The sequence below is a fragment of the Salmo trutta genome, chromosome 14 (assembly GCF_901001165.1).
Source record: "Salmo trutta chromosome 14, fSalTru1.1, whole genome shotgun sequence".
In the NCBI taxonomy this organism is placed as follows: Eukaryota; Metazoa; Chordata; class Actinopteri; order Salmoniformes; family Salmonidae; genus Salmo; species Salmo trutta.
The window spans coordinates 57649077-57670542 of NC_042970.1; the positions used below are offsets into that span (position 1 = coordinate 57649077).

The window sequence follows — 21466 nt, forward strand, 5'->3', positions numbered from 1 at the left end:
AGAATGATGTTTCCACCTCCATGCTTCACGGTTGGGATGGTGTTGTTGGGGTTGTACTCATCCTTCTTCTTCCTCCAAACACGGCGAGTGGAGTTTAGACCAAAAAGCTCTATTTTTGTCTCATCAGACCACATGACCTTCTCCCATTCCTCCTCTGGATCATCCAGATGGTCATTGGCAAACTTCAGACGGGCCTGGACATGCGCTGGCTTGAGCAGGGGGACCTTGCGTGCGCTGCAGGATTTTAATCCATGACGGCGTAGTGTGTTACTAATGGTTTTCTTTGAGACTGTGGTCCCAGCTCTCTTCAGGTCATTGACCAGGTCCTGCCGTGTAGTTCTGGGCTGATCCCTCACCTTCCTCATGATCATTGATGCCCCACGAGGTGAGATCTTGCATGGAGCCCCAGACTGAGGGTGATTGACCATCATCTTGAACTTATTCCATTTTCTAATAATTGCACCAACAGTTGTTGCCTTCTCACCAAGCTGCTTGCCTATTGTCCTGTAGCTCATCCCAGCCTTGTGCAGGTCTACAATTTTATCCCTGATGTCCTTACACAGCTCTCTGGTCTTGGCCATTGTGGAGAGGTTAGAGTCTGTTTGATTGTGTGTGTGGACAGGTGTCTTTTATACAGGTAACGAGTTCAAACAGGTGCAGTTAATACAGGTAATGAGTGGAGAACAGGAGGGCTTCGTTAAGAAAAACTAAACAGGTCTGTGAGAGCCGGAATTCTTACTGGTTGGTAGGTGATCAAATACTTATGTCATGCAATAAAATGCAAATGAATTACTTAAAAATCATACAATGTGATTTTCTGGATTTTTGTTTTAGATTTCGTCTCTCACAGTTGAAGTGCAACTATGATAAAAATTACAGACCTCTACATGCTTTGTAAGTAGGAAAACCTGTAAAATCGGCCGTGTATCAAATACTTGTTCTCCCCACTGTATATAGTTTTTGAATAGGTACACTACCATTCAAATGTTTGGGGTCACTTAGAAATGTCCTTGTTTTTGAAAGAAAAGCAATTTTTTGGTCCATTAAAATAACATCGAATTGATCTGAACTAAAGTGTAGACATTGTTAATGTTGTAAATGACTATTGTAGCTGGAAACGGCAGATTTTTCTATGGAATATCTACATAGGCGTACAGAGGCCCATTATCAGCAACCATCACTTCTGTGTTCCAATGGCACGTTGTGTTAGCTAATCCAAGTTTTTAATTTTAAAAGGCTAATTGATCAATAGAAAACCCTTTTGCAATTATGTTAGCACAGCTGAAAACTGTTGTTCTGATTTAAAGAAGCAATAAAACTGGCCTTCTTTAGACTAGTTGAGTATCTGGAGCATCATCCACCAAACTTTACAGTTGGCACTATGCATTCGGGCAGGTAGTGTTTTCCTAGCTTCTGCCAAACTCAAATTAGTTCTTCGGACTGCCAGATGCTGAAGTGTGATTCATCACTCCAGAGAACACGTATCCACTGCTCCAGAGTCCTGTGGTGGCGAGCTTTACACCACTCCAGCCGCCACTTGGCATTGCGCATGGTGATCTTAGGCTTGTGTGCGGCTGCTCGGCCATGGAAACCCATTTCATGAAGGTCCCGGCGAACAGTTCTTGTGCTGACGTTGCTTCCAGAAGAACTTTGGAACATGGTAGTGAGTGTTGCAGCCGCGGACAGATGATTTTTATGTGCTTCAGCACTCGGCAGTCCCGTTCTGTGAGCTTGTGTAGCCTACCACTTCGTGGCTGAGCATTTGTAGCTGTTGGGAAGGAGGTATTGACGGTGCCACTATGGCGGTGCCACGTTGAAGGTCACTGAGCTCTTTAATACGTGCCATTCTACAGCCAATGTATGTCTATGGAGATTGCATGGCCGTGTGCTCGATTTTATACACCTTTCAGCAATGGGTGTGGGTGAAATAGCCGAATCCACTAATTTGAAGGGGTGTCAACATCCTTTTGGCTATGTGGTGTACGTTAATCAGAAACAACAATGTCATGCACCCACTAGTGTTCAAAAAGTTTTTAGTGCTCCAAAAATGGTGGTGTCATTTGTATTTTGAATTACAGTACATTACTGGCAGCAATCGGCCAGTAAGTTGTTGTACATTTTCACGACAAGGTTTATAGAATTCCTAAAATACAGTATATTACTGTATTCTGTGAGGGTACAGCATTCTCACTCACAGGTGCAACAAATATAGCATCTTACAAGGCACACCTTAAAATATGTTAATGAGCCAGAGACTCCTTCCCCGCCCACAACATTTTCCCACAATGCACCATCATTAATTCCTTAAAACACATTTAAGGTATTTTGCTGTGCATTCTACCATGTTTTACTGTTGAAGTTACAGAAAAGTCTTACTGTGCTGTAAAACACATTTACGGTATTTTATTCTGCATTCTACAGTGTTTTACTGTTGAAATTACAGAAACATATTACAGTGTATAATAGTTATTGCGAATACAGATATACATTCAAAGTAAGGAGTGTTTAGGCAATATTGAGAAGTGCAGATTTAGGCAATATTAAGTTGGCATGTGTTTTAAATTCAAAGGGTATTTTTCCAGGACACAGATTAAGCCTAGGCCCAGACTGCAAAGTACTTACAGATTCTCTATTGAGCATGCTATTTAGTCCAGGACTCCCATAGTTTAATCAGTGTTAACTGTGTTAGTCAATAGTAATGTCATTACTACATAGTACTATACTTACTAAGGGATTTTACCATTATGGTTACTCTGGTATAAGTCAACTATCATCAAAATGTGACTAAATATTCCATTGTGAACAAATTGCAAGGGGCAGGGGTTACTAATAAGTATTCAATTTATGTACATGGGTACATTTCCTATTGATTTGTTTATGAACACTGAACATGTAACAACCTATGCTGTAGTAAGTAAACTTACTGTGTGTGCATTCATACACCTTAAACATGCCCCCAAAAAAGAGCTCCTAAACAGGAATATACAGTTTCTATCAATAAAGGCCAGGTTTTATTGATGTGTGTTAACATTCATCAGATAGCGGAGGAGTGACCTTTTAAGACATTTAGGCAAAGATCATATACATCAAACAGGGTTTGTCTACTCTACGCACTGCTCAGTATGAAATAAAAAAAGACAAGTACCAATGCAAGTTTACCTTCGTTAAATTAAAGCACATTATCTGGCGACTAACTTAGTGATGGGGAAAAGGCCAATTGAGTGCAACACCAGCTACAGATTAGCTTATTACTGTAAAAAGTGATCTGAAGAGGGAGGTTCTACATCCGATCATGAGAGAAATACTAAAATACAAACTCATACTAGTGTATATGTAATAACCAGAGAACCAATACTTTGGAACGTTGTTGGTACCCTTGCAAAATTTAAGAGCTCCCTACAGTGTGAGAAGCTCTTCAGCATTGCTGAAACCCTTAAGTCAAACAAAAGGTTCAATATGGTTTTGATTCAATAGGGTGTTGTTGTCATCTTATGTGAGTCCGGTAAAAGAAAACACTATACTACCACTACCAACCAAGGCACATGAACTGAAGAACAAATTGAATGTGCAGGAGATATTTAACCACTCTTGGAGGAAAATGGCACTGACACATTTTTGAGTTGGGAACAAGGCAAAATTAAAGCAACTCCTATTGTGTTAAATTCAATGCTCCAAAAGTGTTTATTTTGGGAAAGGGAAAACGTAGTCAGTTTCACAACGGAATGCATTCAAATGAAATGTGTCTTCTGCATTTAACTCAACCCCTCTGAATCAGTGATGCCTAAATCGACATCATCGGTGCCCAGGGAGCAGTTGTTGTTGGGGTTAACTGCCTTGCTCAAGGGAAGAACGGCAGATATTGCTACTTTGCCGGCTCAAACAATCAACCTTTGCTTACTATCCCAACACTCTAACTGCTAGGCTACCTGCTGCCCCAAATTATAAAAGGATTGTCCTACACTACACAGACTTAATGTTACACTTTGTAAAGTGTTCGCTTTATAAAAGCAGTCTCACCCAATGATTTATATATACACTACATGACAGGGGGCGCTGTTTTGAAGTCACCGCGCCTCCATCTTAGCACTCCCCCAGCAGTGTAAAAAATATTTTGAAAGCTATAGAAATGCAGTTAAAAATGTCTACATTTGTTTTTGCCACGTTTATTTTATTACAGACACCGTAATGCATACGTTTAAATGATATTATGTGAGCTAAACATCAAAATGAAAAATGAAAAAATGTATACAAATTTTTGTCCTTGAAATATTTCAGTGAAATACTGTGGAATTCCATTCATTTCTATGGATGACTGCTTTTCTGAGGAGTGCCAATATGGCCGACCGGTGGATTCAAAGTCTCTCATTGGCCAATACATGGCATCAGCAATCCAGGGTTTATATACATCGTTGGTCTCACCTTGAAGACAAACATCTCGCGTCTGAAGAAGGCCACGGTGTTGAAGTTGCCATCACAGATGTTGGGTTTGCCATTGGGGAAATAGGGCCTGTCACCGGAGGGCGGACGTGGTGGGCGGGACTGACGGTCGTGTTTCCTCTCTGAGGTGGGGTGGGTTCGGCGAGCGGGCAAGGTGGGCAGTGGCCGTGTAGGCTCCAGCATGGCTGTAGGGACACCTGCACACAGAGGCACACCCATAAGAACAGGCTTTCAAAAAGCTCTCGTCATTCCTAGATCTCTCTATCCTCTAATTTAGTCTAGTTCCTGCTGTAATAACAATATATTAACACCAATTTGTATCCTCCACAATGAAATCAGAGGGGGGACTATGGATCTGTCTCAGTCTGTTTGTACGTACGTTAGTCACACACGATATTTCATGCCGGCTCTCTTGTCATAGAAAGCCGGCATGTACAAAATTACACTGATTGACCCAAGGGGGGTCGCTATAGTAATCAACTGAAAATCCAGACTTTGAAAAAGCATATCTCCTGTCCCGTTTGAGCTAGAATTTTTGTCAATAATTGGCCCAAGGGAGGCACGGACATGACGATAGAGGTAGTATAAACCAGCCTTTGAAATCTTTGGTTGTTTTTACTACACTACCGTATTCACTCTGTATAGCACATGGCCTCACGTGAATCCTTAAAGAGATGGGTGGGGCTAAAGCTTAAGAGGGTGTGGACGAAGAAGAGCTCTCCAGTAGTTGTGCCAAACCATAGCCAGCTACATTCTCTAACATAGTCACCAACGCGCCCACTGCTAGCTAGCTAACCCTACCAGCTAGCTGTATCATTTTTAGTCAATAAGATTTTTGCAACGTTAGCTTAACTTTCTGAACATTCGAGATGTGTAGTCCACTTGTGTAGCTAGCAGGGCTGACTTTGTGTTAGCTACCCAACGTTTAATTACTTCTGCGCTATGAAGTAGACACGGACACGAATGATCCATTGGTAGCTTGTTGTTACCAAGTATTGGTGCTAACCGTGTGTTATAGGATGCTAGCATGCTAGTTAGCTAGTTAGCTATGGCATCATAGGACACGGTGCACTAGGTGGGTTTTCACGGAAGAATACTGTACCAAGTTATCTAGCGGAATAAACTAAGTTTGAGCCTATTCCTGGAAACATTGAACCACTGTAGTTTACATCAATTTTAATTAATTTTAATCTAGTGGTAGCTAGAAAGTTATATTTTAGCGTTTCAGTGTTTCAGTGAATTGTTAGTGAGGGAGGCCCTGCTCTCTCGCTTCCCCAGTTGTTTAGTTAATTTTCATGCCAATCTCCTTTGCATTAGCGTAGCCTCTCCTGTAGCCTATCAACTATGTGTCGGTCTATCCCTGTTCTCTCCTCTCTGCACAGGCCAAACAAACGCTTCACATTGCGTGGCCGCTGCCACTCTAACCTGGTGGTCCCAGCGCGCACGACCCACGTGGAGTTCCAGGTCTCCGGCAGCCTCTGGAACTGCCGGTCTGTGGCCAACAAGGCAGAGTTCATCTCAGCCTATGCTACCCTCCAGTCCCTCGACTTCTTGGCGCTGACGGAAACATGGATTACCACAGAAAACACTGCTACTCCTACTGCTCTCTCCTCGTCTGCCCACGTGTTCTCGCACACCCCGAGAGCATCTGGTCAGTGGGGTGGTGGCACTGGAATCCTCATCTCTCCCAAGTGGACATTCTCTCTTTCTCCCCTGACCCATCTGTCTATCTCCTCCTTTGAATTCCATGCTGTCACAATCACTAGCCCATTCAAGCTTAACATCCTTACCATTTATCGCCCTCCAGGTTCCCTTGGAGAGTTCATCAAAGAGCTTGACGCCTTGATAAGTTCCTTTCCTGAGGATGGCTCACCCCTCACAGTTCTGGGTGACTTTAACCTCCCTACGTCTACCTTTGACTCATTTCTCTCTGCCTCCTTCTTTCCACTCCTCTCCTCTTTTGACCTCACCCTCTCACCGTCCGCCCCTACTCACAAGGCAGGCAATACGCTTGACCTCATCTTCACTAGATGCTGTTCTTCTACTAATCTCACTGCAACTCCCCTCCAAGTTTCCGATCACTACCTTGTATCCTTTTCCCTCTCGCTCTCCTCCAACACTACTCACTCTGCCCCTACTCAGATGGTATTGCGCCGTCGCAACCTTCGCTCTCTCTCTCCTGCTACTCTCTCCTCTTCCATCCTATCATCTCTTCCCTCTGCTCAATCCTTCTCCAACCAATCTCCTGATTCTGCCTCCTCTCCTCCCTTTCTGCATCCTTTGACTCTCTATGTCCCCTATCCTCCCGACCGGCTCGGTCCTCCCCTCCTGCTCCGTGACTTGACGACTCATTGCGAACTCACAGAACAGGTCTCCGGGCAGCCGAGCGGAAATGGAGGAAAACTAGTCTCCCTGTGGACCTGGCATCTTTTCACTCCCTCCTCTCTACATTTTCCTCCTCTGTTTCTGCTGCTAAAGCCACTTTCTACCACTCTAACTTCCAAGCATCTGCCTCTAACCCTAGGAAGCTCTTTGCCACCTTCTCCTCCCTCCTGAATCCCCCTCCCCCCCCTCTCTCTCTGCGGATGACTTCGTCAACCATTTTTGCACGGCCGGATAAAAAACGTACCCGATTCAATCTGGTTATTACTACTGCCCAGAAACTAGAATATGCATATCATTATTGGCTTTGGATAGAAAACACCCTAAAGTTTCTAAAACTGTTTTAATGGTGTCTGTGAGTATAACAGAACTCATATGGCAGGCAAAAACCTGAGAAGATTCCTTACAGGAAGTGGCCTGTCTGACCATTTCTTGGGCTCCTACACTCTCTTTATTGAAAACTGAGAATCTCTGCTGTAACGTGACACTTCCTACGGCTCCCATAGGCTCTCAGAAGGCGGCAAACCGGTGAATGATGTCTTTGCAGGCCCTGGCTGAAAAACAGTAGCGCATTTGGATAATGGTCGATCAGAGAACAATGAGACTGAGGCGCGTGCACGAGGCGACACCATGTTTTTATTTTTTCGTCTTTGAACTAAAACAGGGTTTCCCGGTCGGAATATTATCGCTTTTTTACAAGAAAAAAACATGCTTCGAAGTACGGTAATGGAATATTTCGATTTTGTTTTGTCACGAAACGCATCGGGCACGTCACCCTTCGGATAGTGTCTTGAACGCACGAACAAAACAGAGGATATTTGAACATAACTATGGATTATTTTGAACCAAACCAACATTTGTTATTGAAGTAGAAGTCCTGGGAGTGCATTCTGACGAAGAACAGCAAAGGTAATCACATTTTTCTAATAGTAAATCGGAGTTTGGTGAGGGCCAATCTTGGTGGGTGTCTAAATAGCTAGCCCGTGATGGCTGGGCTATCTACTCAGAATATTGCAAAATGTGCTTTCACCGAAAAGCTATTTTAAAATCGGACATAGCGATTGCATAAAGGAGTTCTGTATCTATAGTTCTTAAAATAATTGTTATGTTTTTTGTGAACGTTTATCGTGAGTCATTTAGTAAATTCACCGGAAGTTTGCGGTGGGTATGCTAGTTCTGAACGTCACATGCTAATGTAAAAAGCTGGTTTTTGATATAAATATGAACTTGATTGAACAAAACATGCATGTATTGTATAACATAATGTCCTAGGATTGTCATCTGATGAAGATCATCAAAGGTTAGTGCTGCATTTAGCTGTGGTTTGGGTTTATGTGACATTATATGCTAGCTTGAAAAATGGGTGTCTGATTATTTCTGGCTGGGTACTCTGCTGACATAATCTAATGTTTTGCTTTCGTTGTAAAGCCTTTTTGAAATTGGACAGTGTGGTTAGATTAATTAACGAGAGTCTTGTCTTTAAAATGGAGTAAAATAGTCATATGTCAAATTGAAGTAATAGCAATTCTAAGGTATTTGAATAACGCGCCACGGGATTCCACTGGCTGTTTAGTAGGTGGGACGATTTCGTCCCACATACCCTGGAGAGGTTAAGTCAAACGACACCGCTGGTCCTGCTCACATTGCCCTACCCTATGCTTTGACCTCTTTCTCCCCTCTCTCTCCAGATGAAATCTTGCGTCTTGCGACGGCCGGCCGCCCAACAACCTGCCCGCTTGACCCTATCCCCTCCTCTCTTCTCCAGACCATTTCCGGAGACCTTCTCCCTTACCTCACCTCGCTCATCAACTCACCCTTGATCGCTGGCTACGTCCCTTCCGTCTTCAAGAGAGCGAGAGTTGCACCCCTTCTCAAAAAACCTACACTCGTTCCCTCCGATGTCAACAACTACATACCAGTATCCCTTCTTTCTTTTCTCTCCAAAACTCTTGAATGTGCCGTCCTTGGCCAGCTCTCCTGCTATCTCTCTCAGAATGACCTTCTTGATCCAAATCAGTCAGGTTTCAAGGCTGGTCATTCAACTGAGACTGCTCTTCTCTGTGTCACGGAGGCTCTCCACACTGCTAAAGCTAACTCTCTCTCCTCTGTTCTCATCTTTCTAGACCTATCTGCTGCCTTTGATACTGTGAACCATCAGATCCTCCTCTCCACCCTCTCCGAGTTGGGTATCTCCGGCGCGGCTCACTCTTGGATTGCGTCCTACCTGACAGGTCGCTCCTACCAGGTGGCGTGGCGAGAATCCGTCTCCGCACCACGTGCTCTCACCACTGGTGTCCCCCAGGGCTCAGTTCTAGGCCCTCTCCTATTCTCGCTATACACCAAGTCACTTGGCTCTGTCATATCCTCACATGGTCTCTCCTATCATTGCTACGCAGACGACACACAATTAATCTTCTCCTTTCCACCAGGTGGCGAATCGCATCTCTGCATGTCTGGCAGACATATCATTGTGGATGACGGATCACCACCTCAAGCTGAACCTCGGCAAGACAGAGCTGCTCTTCCTTCCGGGGAAGGACTGCCCTTTCCATGATCTCGCCATCACGGTGGACAACTCCATTGTGTCCTCCTCCCAGTGCTAAGAGCCTCGGCGTGACCCTGGACAACACCCTGTCGTTCTCCGCTAACATCAAGGCGGTGACCCGATCCTGTAGGTTCATGCTATACAACATTCGCAGAGTACGACCCTGCCTTACACAGGAAGTGGCGCAGGTCCTAATCCAGGCACTTGTCATCTCCCGTCTGGATCACTGCAACTCCCTGTTGGCGGGGCTCCCTGCCTGTGCCATTAAACCCCTACAACTCATCCAGAACGCTGCATCCCATCTGGTGTTCAACCTTCCCAAGTTCTCTCACGTCACCCCGCTCCTCCGCACACTCCACTGGCTTCCAGTTGAAGCTCGCATCTGCTACAAGACCATGGTGCTTGCCTACGGAGCTGTGAGGGGAACGGCACCTCCGTACCGTCAGGCTCTGATCAGGCCTTACACCCAAACAAGGGCACTGCGTTCATCCACCTCTGGCCTGCTGGCCCCCCTACCTCTGCGGAAGCACAGTTCCCGCTCAGCCCAGTCAAAACTGTTCGCTGCTCTGGCACCCCAATGGTGGAACAAGCTCCCTCACGACGCCAGGACAGCTGAGTCAATCACCACCTTCCGTAGACACCTGAAACCCCACCTCTTTAAGGAATACCTGGGATAGGATAAAGTAATCCTTCTAACCCCCCCCCCAAAAAGATATAGATGTACTATTGTAAAGTGGTTGTTCCACTGGATATCATAAGGTGAATGCACCAATTTGTAAATCCCTCTGGATAAGAGCGTCTGCTAAATTACGTAAATGTAAATGTAATTTTCTAAAAAGTGGGGTTACAAGTTTAACTTTCTACCATAAAGTTTCTAGCTCTGAGTTGCTACTTTTATCCAATGTAAAACACACAATTTCAAATTTTGCTACATAAGACCGAATTGAGCCGGTCGGTCACATAATAATATTGCAATCTAGTAGCCAACTCTGGCAAATTTTTCACCGGGCCAGCTTGTCTCTGTCTGATATTATTCTGTTGCCTACGCAGCATCTGGGTGCTCATTATATATTTAAAAAACAGCCCTACATCTACCCTATAGCTAAATAAATAACTAAATAGCAATACATATATTATTTTACCCCCAATTTCGATCTTGTCTCATCTCTGGAACTCCCCAACGGGCTCAGGAGGTGAAGGTTGAGTCATGCGTCCTCCAAAACATGACCCGCCAAACCGCGCATCTTAACACCCACCCTCATAACCCGAAAGCCAGCCGCACCAATGCGTTGGAGGAAACATCATTCAACTGACGACCGCCGTCAGCTTGCAAACGCCCGGCCCACCACAAGGAGTCGCTTGAGTGCAATGAGCCAAGTAAAGCCTCCCTGGCCAAACACCCCCCTAACCTGGATGAAGCTGGGCAAATTGTGCGCCGCCCTATGGGACTCCCGATCACGGCCAGTTGTGATTCAGCCCGGGATCGAACCCGGGTCTGTAGTGACGGCTCTAGCACTGCGATGCAGTGCCTTAGACCGCTGCGCCACTCTGAGGTCAACTTAGTAATATTTAATGATGTTTTGCCAGCTAGATTGATCTGTTAGAATATCTCATTTTAATTCAAGAAGATGGACAAGCAAGACTGATAGAGTGAGAGGTGGAAATACATTATACTACAGCTAGGGATGCAGGCAGAGGATGATGATGTAGGCCTACAGCAAAAAGTTTAAAAAAAAGTTAGCCCAACTAGGTAATCATTAATTATTTGCATTATCTCAATTATCATTCTGTCACTGCATGACAATGCACATTTGTTATAGCCTACAATTGTTATTGTCTTTGAAGACAAAAACAAGACATGTATTTTGGGGAAATGCTCTAAATAGCAAGTTGTTCAGTTGTCTATTTTCATACCAATAGGCCTACATGAAACCAAAATTAAACTAGCCTACTGGGTGAATAAATGAAAATAACAATTAGCCTTACAGCTATCACAACCTATATTTTAATAGCAATAAAACCACTTTTAGTTTCGAATGGTCACCAAAAAAGTGGGTTCCCCACCTCCTAATTCCCAATTCCCCCGTGGCGCTGGATTTTGTTTTTGGCACGCTACAGATGGCTATATCGAACCGCTAATACAGGATTGGTAAAGGCCCAGTGCACTACTTTTGTGATTTTTTTTTCTTCATTTCTTCCCCCCAATCTTTTTAGATACAGTTGAAGTCAGAAGTTTACATACACTTAGGTTGAAGTTGTTGTTAACAAACTATAGTTTGTTAACAAATTGTTGTTAACAAACTATAGTTTTGGCAAGTCGGTTAGGACATCTACTTTGTGCATGACACAAGTAATTTTTCCAACAATTGCTTTTCAGACAGATTATTTAACTTATAATTCACAGTATCACAATTCCAGTGGGTCAGAAGTTTACATACACTAAGTTGACTGTGCCTTTAAACAGCTTGGAAAATTCCAGAAAATGATGTCATGGCTTTAGAAGCTTCTGATAGGCTAATTGACATCATTTGAGTCAATTGGAGGTGTACCTGTGGATTTATTTCAAGGCCTACCTTCAAACTCTGTGCCTCTTTGCTTGACATCATGGGAAAATCAAAAGAAACCAGCCAAGACCTCAGAAAAATAATTGCAGACCTCCAGTCTGGTTCATCCTTGGGAACAATTTCCAAACGCCTGAAGGTCACAACGTTCATCTGTCCAAACAATAGTACGCAATTATAAACACCATGGGACCACACAGCCGTCATACCGCTCAGGAAGGAGACATGTTCTGTCTCCTAGAAATGAACGTACTTTGGTGCGAAAAGTGCAAATCAATCCCAGAACAACAGCAAAGGCCCTTGTGAAGATGCTGGAGGAAACAGGTACAAAAGTACCTATATCCACAGTAAAACGAGTCCTATATCGAAATAACCTGAAAGGCCACTCAGCAAGGAAGAAGCCACTGCTCCCAAACCGCCATAAAAAAGCCAGACTACAAAGATCGTACTTTTTGGTGCTTTGCTGAAGGAGGGACTGGTGCACTTCACAAAATAGATGGCATCATGAGGAGGAAAATTTGGTGCATATATTGAAGTGACATCTCAAGACAACAGTCAAGAAGTTAAAGCTTGGTCGTAAATGGGTCTTCCAAATGGACAATGTCCCCAAGCATACTTCCAAAGTTGTGGCAAAATGGCTTAAGGACAACAAAGCCAAGGTATTGGAGTGGCCATGACAAAGCCCTGACCTCAGTCCTATAGAATATTTGGGGCAGAACTGAAAAAGTGTGTGCGAGCAAGGAGGCCTACAAACTTGACTCAGTTTCACCAGCTCTATCAGGAGGAATGGGCCAAAATTCCCCCAACTTATTGTGGGAAGCTTGTAGAAGGCAACCCGAAACGTTTGACCCAAGTTAAACAATTTAAAGGCAATGCTACCAAATACTAATTGAGTGTATGTAAACTTCTGACCCACTGGGAATGTGATGAAAGAAATAAAAGCTGAAATAAATAATTCTCTCTACTATTATTCTAACATTTCACATTCTTAAAATTAAGTGGTGATTCTAACTGACCTAAGACAGGGAATTGTTTCTCTGATTAAATGTCAGGAATTGTGAAAACTTTTAAATTAGTTTAAATGTATTTGGCTAAGGTGAATGTAAACTTTCGAATTCAACTATACTCTATATATTTTTTTAATTCATATTTTTCAGGGGGTGCTGCAGCATCCTCAGCACCCCTACTTCCTGCGGCTATGGGCCTGGATATTTTCTTTTAACATTGATCATTTCAACAATGTTCCAGCGACTATCGTGGATGAGTAACCAGGCCAGCACAGTACAGCTCAGCTTAGCTTGGCTAAGTAGTGTAAAAAATATATAAGTGACAAAGTACCGTATATTTTCTGGATACCCTGGAGGTCATCAAGGGGCAGTTTGAAGTTGTGTGTCTCCATGTATTGGTAGAAGGGAGCCATTATGGCACTGGGGTCATTCGAATGCTCCAGCCCCAAGGCGTGCCCAAGCTCATGTACGGCCACCAAGAAAAGGTCATTACCTGGAGAAAAAACATTGCATTGGACCATATGAACAAGTTAGGGGGATACTGTAGGCCCGCCATTCAAAATAACAGTGGTAAATGTATCAGTGAAGGGAAAGGGAAAGGGGGATGCCTAGTCAGTTGTACAACTGAATGCCTTCAACTGAAATGTGTCTTCCGCATTTAACCCAACCCCTCTGAATCAGTGAAACCATGCTGCAAAAGTTTTACCACATGAATTAGACTAAATGTGTTTTTTTATTTATCTGTGAGAGTCTAAAAAGTGTGTAAGAAAATGTCAGCTTCACAGAAATACCGTGGTAATTTGTTCGTTAGACATCTCCCCTTGTAAATAGATCCGAATGATAATTTAAAACACTTAATAATATCTCAACTTCTGAGTGGGAGCTGGTATTAATATTTTTCCTCACCGAGATAATTGATTTGACTATTTGAACCTGTTTATTTGACATAAGTGTCCTTTATTTCATTGGGCAGTCCTGTTGAGATTGAAGTTCTGGACAGTGTAATACCTCTGTTCATACCCGCGCTATCTTTTGAGCTTCATGTAGAGTGCAGAGTAAAATAAAAAACTCCTATCTCTACCTCCCTTTCAAACCAAGGCACTTAAACAGTGGAGAAAACGAAGATGAAAAGTTATTCAGCATCTCTTGGTTGCACAATGGACATTTGCTTGAATAAAGGATGCATTGGTTTTAAGAATAAAATACAGCTTCTTCAAGCAAACGTGCATTGGGCTACCAAGAGTTGCTGAATGTCTTTTAATTTTCATCTTCATGCACTGGATTCTGTCTGTTGGTGGAATTCCTTAATTCCTGGAATTCCTATGCTGTGTCTGCTTTTGCTGTTAAAACCTGTTGGGGCTAGGGGGCAGTATTTGCACGGCCGGATAAAAAACGTACCCGATATAATCTGGTTACTACTCCTGCCCAGTAACTAGAATATGCATATAATTATTGGCTTTGGATAGAAAACACCCTAAAGTTTCTAAAACTGTTTGAATGGTGTCTGTGAGTATAACAGAACTCATTTGGCAGGCCAAAACCTGAGAAGATTCCTTACAGGAAGTGGCCTGTCTGACCATTTCTTGCCCTCCTTGATCATCTCTAACAAAAACAGGGGATCTCTGGCATGACGTGACACTTCCTACGGCTCCCATAGGCTCTCAGAACCCGGGAAAAAGCTGAATGACGTAATTCAAGGCCCAGGCTGAAACACACTAGCGCGTTTGGCAAGTGCTCTATCAGAGGGCCATCAGACTGAGGCTCGTGCATGAGGGGATAGCATGCTTTTACTTTCACTCTCTTTGTAATAAAAAACGATTTCCCGGTCGGAATATTATCACCTTTTTACGAGAAAAATGGCATAAAAATTGATTTTAAACAGCGGTTGACATGCTTCGAAGTACGGTAATGGAATATTTAGATTTATTTTGTCACGAAATGCGTCGTGCTCGTAACCCTTATTTACCCTTTCGGATAGTGTCTTGAACGCACGAACAAAACGCCGCTATTTGGATATAACAATGGATTATTTGGGACCAAACCAACATTTGTTATTGAAGTAGAAGTCCTGGGAGTGCATTCTGACGAAGACAGCAAAGGTAATAACATTTTTCTTATAGTAAATCTGACTTTGGTGAGTGCTAAACTTAGTGGGTGTCTAAATAGCTAGCCTTGTGATGCCGGGCTATCTACTTAGAATATTGCAAAATGTGTTTTCACCGAAAAGCTATTTTAAAATCGGACCTATCGAGTGCATAGAGGAGTTCTGTATCTATAATTCTTAAAATAATTGTTATGTGTTTTGTGAACGTTTATCGTGAGTAATTTAGTAAATTCACCAGAAGTGTTCGGTGGGAATGCTAGTTAAATGCTAGTCACCTGCTAATGTAAAAAGCTGTTTTTTGATATAAATATGAACTTGATTGAACAGACATGCATGTATTGTATAACATAATGTCCTAAGATTGTCATCTGATGAAGATCATCAAAGGTTAGTGCTGCATTTAGCTGTGGTTTGGGTTTATGAAACATTATATGCTAGCTTGAAAAATGGGTGTCTGATTATTTATGGCTGGGTACTCTGCTGACATAATCTAATGTTTTTCTTTAGTTGTAAAGCCTTTTTGAAATCGGACAGTGTGGTTAGATTAACGAGAGTCTTGTCGTTAAAATGGTGTAAAATAGTAATATGTTTGAGAAATTGAAGTAATAGCATTTCTAAGGTATTTGAATAACGCGCCACGGGATTCAACTGGCTGTTGAGTAGGTGGGACGATTTGGTGCATGCGTCCCACCTAGCCCAGAGAGGTTAATGTTATGTCTCAGTGTGTGTCATCCTTCCATTCCCATGCCTTAATACTTTATGTAGGCCTACTTGTTCATTCAATCATTGGGGGCCAATTTGTACTTCCTATGTATTTTTGCAGCATTGTTTCACTGCTACATTTTGGACACTGCTATTTTGAATAATGAGCGTGGAGTATCCCCCTTACTTGTTCATATTATTGTCCAGTGCTATGTCACTCAGATGGCACACACACACACTTATCAAGAGCTCACTGGTATTCAACTATTGATCATTGATCACTGAATCATTCAGCAATGACCATCAGCCAATGAAAGAGGTTTCTTCATCCTGGTATGCACTATTCTTTGGTAGCTTTTGAGTAGGCCAACACTTGTTAACCAACAACCTGAACAAAAATATAAATGCAACATGTAACAATTTCACTGAGTTACAGTTCATATATGGAAATCAGTCAATTGAAATAAACGCAGTAGACCCTAATCTATGGATTTCACATGACTGGGAACACAGATATGCATCTGTTGGTCACAGATACCTTAAAAAAAAGGTAGGGGGGTGAATCAGAAAACCAGTCAGTATCTGTTGTGACCACCATTGGACGTACTGCCAAGTTCTCTAAAACGATGATAGAGGCAGCTTATGGTAGAGAAATTAACATTAAATTCTCTGGCTACAGCTCTGGTGGACATTCCTGCAGTCAGCATGCCAATTGCAAACTCTCTCAAAACATGAGACATCTATAGCATTGTGTTGTGTGACAAAACTGTACATTTTAGAGTGGACTTTAAGTGTCCCCAGCACAAGGTGCACCTGTGTAATCATCATGCTGTTTGATAATCATCAAGCGTCTTGATATGCCACATCTGTAAGGTGGATGGATAATCTTGCTAAGGAGAAATGCTCACTAACAGGGATTTAAACAAATTTATGCACAACATTTGAGAGAAAAAAGCTTTTTGAGCTTTTTGAGCGTATGGAACATTTCTGGGATCTTTTATTTTAGCTCATGAAACACGGGACCAACACTTTACATGTTGCATTTATATTTTCGTTCAGTGTATATAGAATCAGGAGCACTTTGAAAAAAGAGTTACGGTGGCATGAACCAGTTTGTAAAACCCATTCTACATTTAATAATCCATTCAAATACAAGGGTTCAACACTACACCTGAACAAGCCAAAGTAATCAAAGTAATCAGCCAAAGTAATCAGTATTACTTACCATCATGATTAGCGTTGCCTAGTGTCCAGGGCTCGTCCGAATCAAAGTGAGTGTCCCCTCCGATCCCAGGGCCTGGGAAGTAGGCGTGGGCCAGGAACCCCCCCTCCCCGTCAAAGGGAGAGCTATCACCATGGAAACCAGAGGCGAAAAATATCATGATGTCGGCCTCCTTCCCCTCGTTCTTGATCTCGGAGTAGGCCACCTCCTGGAAAGTCAGTGGGGTCACCGTCTGCCACACGTCAAAGGCCTGCCGTATGGCTCTCTGCGTGTCTTTCTCCCCCACTTTAGGGGTAAAGTTGTGTATGCTACAGTAAGGAAGAATGGGAAAAGGGGAAGTATGGTAATAAAGGAGTACAGAATACTGTATGCAGTAAGAAAGAAAGAAAAAGAGAAAGAAGACTAAGTACACTCAAAAACATTATGGGTTAAAAACAACTCAAATTGGGTTATTTTGTAAGACAACGCTGGGTAAAAATTGGACAGAACACTAGCTGGGTTATTTTGACACAGCCAGTTGGGTTGTGTGAATAATCCAACTTGTTGGGTTTACTCAAACGTGGGTTAATTTAACCATCAGTTGGGTTTTTATTCACTTTCATGCTGGATTGACCCAATAGAAGAAGGCTGTAATTGAGAAGGCTGTAATTGCAGAACTCAGTTAATTCTTATGGGCAGGTGGGACGGTAACGTCCCACCTGGCCAAATCCAGTGAAATTGCAGAGCGCCAAATTCAAAATACAGAAATACTCATAATAAACATTCATAAAATATACAAGTGCTATACATCGGCTTAAAGATGAACTTCTTGTTAATCCAGCCGCTGTGTCAGATTTCAAAAAGGCTTTACAGTGAAAGCATACCATGCGATTATCTGAGGACAGCGCCCCGCTTACAAAAGCATTCAAACATTTCACAACCAAGAAAAGGAATTACAAGTCAGAAATAGCGATAAAATTAATCACTTACCTTTGATGATCTTCATATGTTTGCAGTCACAAGAGTCCATGTTACACAATAAATGTTCATTTTGTTCGATAAAGTCCCTCTTTATGTCCCAAAAACTCTGTTTTGTTGGTGCTTTTTGTTCAGTAATCCACTGGCTCAAAGGCGGTCACGACATGCAGACGAAAACATCCTAATAGTACCTGTAAAGTTCGTTGAAACATGTCAAACGATGTTTATAATTAATCCTCAGGTTGTCTATTGTCTAAACAATTGATAATATTTCAACCGGACAATAGCGTATTCAATAGAAAGGAAAAACAACGAACGGTGCAAAATCGGTCACGCGCTCAAAACAGCTTTGGTTCATTTAGAGTCCACTGAAAGAATGTTCTCATTCTTCCTCGTTTTTCAGAATACAAGCCTGAAAGACTGTTGACATCAAGTGGAAGCCATAGGAACTGCAATTTGGGTCATATCCAAATACATACTGTATAGGCATTCAATAGAAAAGTACCCACATCAAAAATATCCCACTTCCTGGATGCATTTTCCTCAGGTTTTCACCTGCCATATCAGTTCTGTTATACTCACAGACATTATTTTAACAGTTTTGGAAACTTTAGAGTGTTTTATATCCAATACTACCATGCATATGCATATCCTAGCTTCTGGGCCTGAGTAACAGGCAGTTTACGTTGGGCACGTTTGTCATCCAAACTTCAAAATACTGCCCCCTACCCAAGAAAGGTTTTTTAAGGGTGTTTTCTGATATCGGGCATTTCTTAATATCAAGTTACATATATTGATGTTTGTCATTGTTCGGTGGCCGTTTCTTTCGTGTCAGGCACAAATAGGTGCGTCTTATTAGGGCCGTAGCGTTCAGATAGTTTTTTTTTTTTGCCAACCGTGAGAGTAAATGTCATCCCTGTTCATCATGTTAAGTTTGAAAAATGCAACAAAAAAAATCTAATATTCCTAACATTATTATTTACATATTGTAACAAAGTGGTAACTATGCCAACATTGGATTAGTATAGGCTTTTAAAGAACACTTGTGCAAGCCTCATTAAAGCTACACAATAGCCAGTGTTCAACCATACCATGTGATAACAATACAATAGAACAAATCAATTGGAATGATATTTACTCTCACGGGTAGCCAAAAATAACTATATGAAAGCCACACATCTGCTAAGCCACACCTCCAGTCATCTGATCTGACCCACTGGGTCATATCTCAATGAGCAAGCATCAACAACCCAACCTTGCCCTTTTTAGTAAGCAACCCAACTAAGTGGCCCAATGCCTGCAACCCAGCATTTGGGTCATCCAAACAACCCCAAAAAAATTTGAGTATGGTATGGCTGCCATACACAAGAATGCTGGATTGTTTGGTTGACCCAACGGCTGGGTTGCTGCCGTTGGGTCACTTATTTGGGTTGTTTTCTTTAAAAACTGCGGGGTTACTGATTCTTGGTTATTCAGATATGAAGACTAGAGGCGTGGCTTAGTAGGGCGTGGTTTTCAGATAGTTATTTTTGGCCTCCCGTGAGAGTAAATGTAATTCTGGTTCATCTGCTTTGTTGTAAATGTTAAGTTTGAAAACAGACACTTTTTAAGCTTTACTGAGGTCTACACAAGTGCATGAGTTCCTCAAAAGCCAATGCATATCCCATTATTGGGATTACTTAAAAAATACCTAGCTGCTGGGCCAACCAAAAAAACAACAACTGATGATTAAATTAACCAATTTTTGGGTCCTCCAAACAACCAACATGTTGCGTTATTCAGGAAAATCAACTGGCTGGGTCAAAATTACCCAGCATGTGTTCTGTCCAATACTTACCCAGCACTGGGTTACCAAATAACCTAATTTGGGGTTCAGGAGTGAATGAATATCACAATATGAATATTTTAAAGAAGGATACTGCAGAGAATTTAAATGAGCATCAAGTTAGCAAAACATACACAAATAACAAGCCTATTCCAACAACTGTAACACAGCTGATTGTGTGCTCTGTAATGAACTAGTTAAGAGTGACAACAATCTGCTTCATTTTATAAAGTACAATCAAGTTTAAGGTGATTGAGAGCAGATTGCTGGATCTGTAACCTAATGGAAGTTTATTTTACTGATGCTATTAAGACAAATGCAGTGACCAAACGCCTTATTTTTGCATTCAAAACAAATACAATGCATAAAAAATATGCACATTATATGAACACATGATGCCTCATCTGCTGTGTAATAGTTTATCCTGTTTAGGATAGAGGGCAGTATTTTCACGGCCGGATAAAAAACATACCGATTTAATCTGGTTATTACTCCTGCCCAGAAACTAGAATATGCACATAATTATTTGATTTGGATAGAAAACACCCTAAAGTTTCTAAAACTGTTTGAATGGTGTCTGTGAGTATAACAGAACTCATATGGCAGGCCAAAACCTGAGAAGATTCTATATGGGAAGTGCCCTGTCTGACCATTTCTTGGCCTTCTGTAGCCTCTTTATCGAAAATAGAGGATCTCTGCTGTAACGTGACATTTTCTAAGGCTCCCATAGGCTCTCAGAAGGCGCCAGAACGGGGAATGATAACTCTGCAGTCCCTGGGCGAAAAACAGTAGGGCTTTTGGAAAGTGGTCGTTCTGAGAACAATGACACTGGTGTGCGCGTGCATGTGAAGACCCCATTTTACATTTTCAGTGTTTGAACAAAAATAAGGTCTCCCGGTTGGAATATTATCGCTTTTTTACGAGAAAAATTGCATAAAAATGTATTTTAAACAGCGTTTGCCATGCTTCGAAGTACGGTAATGGAATATTTTGAATTTTTTTGTCACGAAACGCGTCGGGCCCTTATTTACCCTTCGGATAGTGTCTTGAACGCACGAACAAAACACCGCTATTTGGTTATAACTATGGATTATTTGGGACCAAACCAACATTTGTTATTGAAGTAGAAGTCCTGGGAGTGCATTCTGACGAGAACACCAAAGGTAATCAAACTTTTCTAATAGTAAATCGGAGTTTGGTGAGTACCACACTTTGTGGGTGTCAAAATAGCTAGCCTGTGATGGCTGGGCTATCTACTCGGAATATTGCAAAATGTGCTTTCACCGAAAAGCTATTTTAAAATCGGACATAGCGAGTGTACAAAGGAGTTCTGTATCTATAATTCTTAAAATAATTATGTTTTTTGTGAACGTTTATCGTGAGTAATTTTGTAAATTCACCGGAAGTGTTCGGTGGGAATGCTAGTCACATGCTAGTCACATGCTAATGTAAAAAGCTGGTTTTTGATATAAATATGAACTTGATTGAACAAAACATGCATGTATTGTATAACATAATGTCCTAGGCATGTCATCTGATGAAGATCATCAAAGGTTAGTGCTGCATTTAGAGAGGTTAACACCCCGGCCATCCTACAATCTAACCTTGATGCCCTCAATCTCACACAAATGATCAATGAACCTACCAGGTACAACCCCAAATCCGTAAACACGGGCACCCTCATAGATATCATCCCAACTAACTCGCCGTCCAACTACACCTCT

General features: G+C 42.1%; 1 protein-coding gene across 2 annotated transcripts in view; it reads right to left on the bottom strand.

Annotated features, from left to right (window-relative positions):
- mmp24 (matrix metallopeptidase 24) overlaps positions 1-21466 on the bottom strand; it is a 105590-nt gene that overhangs the window by 14959 nt on the left and 69165 nt on the right. Inside the window, exons 4-6 of one of the 2 annotated variants that reach the window (XM_029776498.1) lie at positions 16964-17268; positions 13264-13425; positions 4420-4622 (exon numbers count right to left, since the gene is read on the bottom strand). In XM_029776498.1, coding sequence (XP_029632358.1) covers positions 4420-4622; positions 13264-13425; positions 16964-17268 — 670 coding nt within the window. Of the gene's footprint in view, positions 1-4419; positions 4635-13263; positions 13426-16963; positions 17269-21466 lie in introns of both variants that reach the window. The other variant, XM_029776497.1, reaches the window with a different exon arrangement.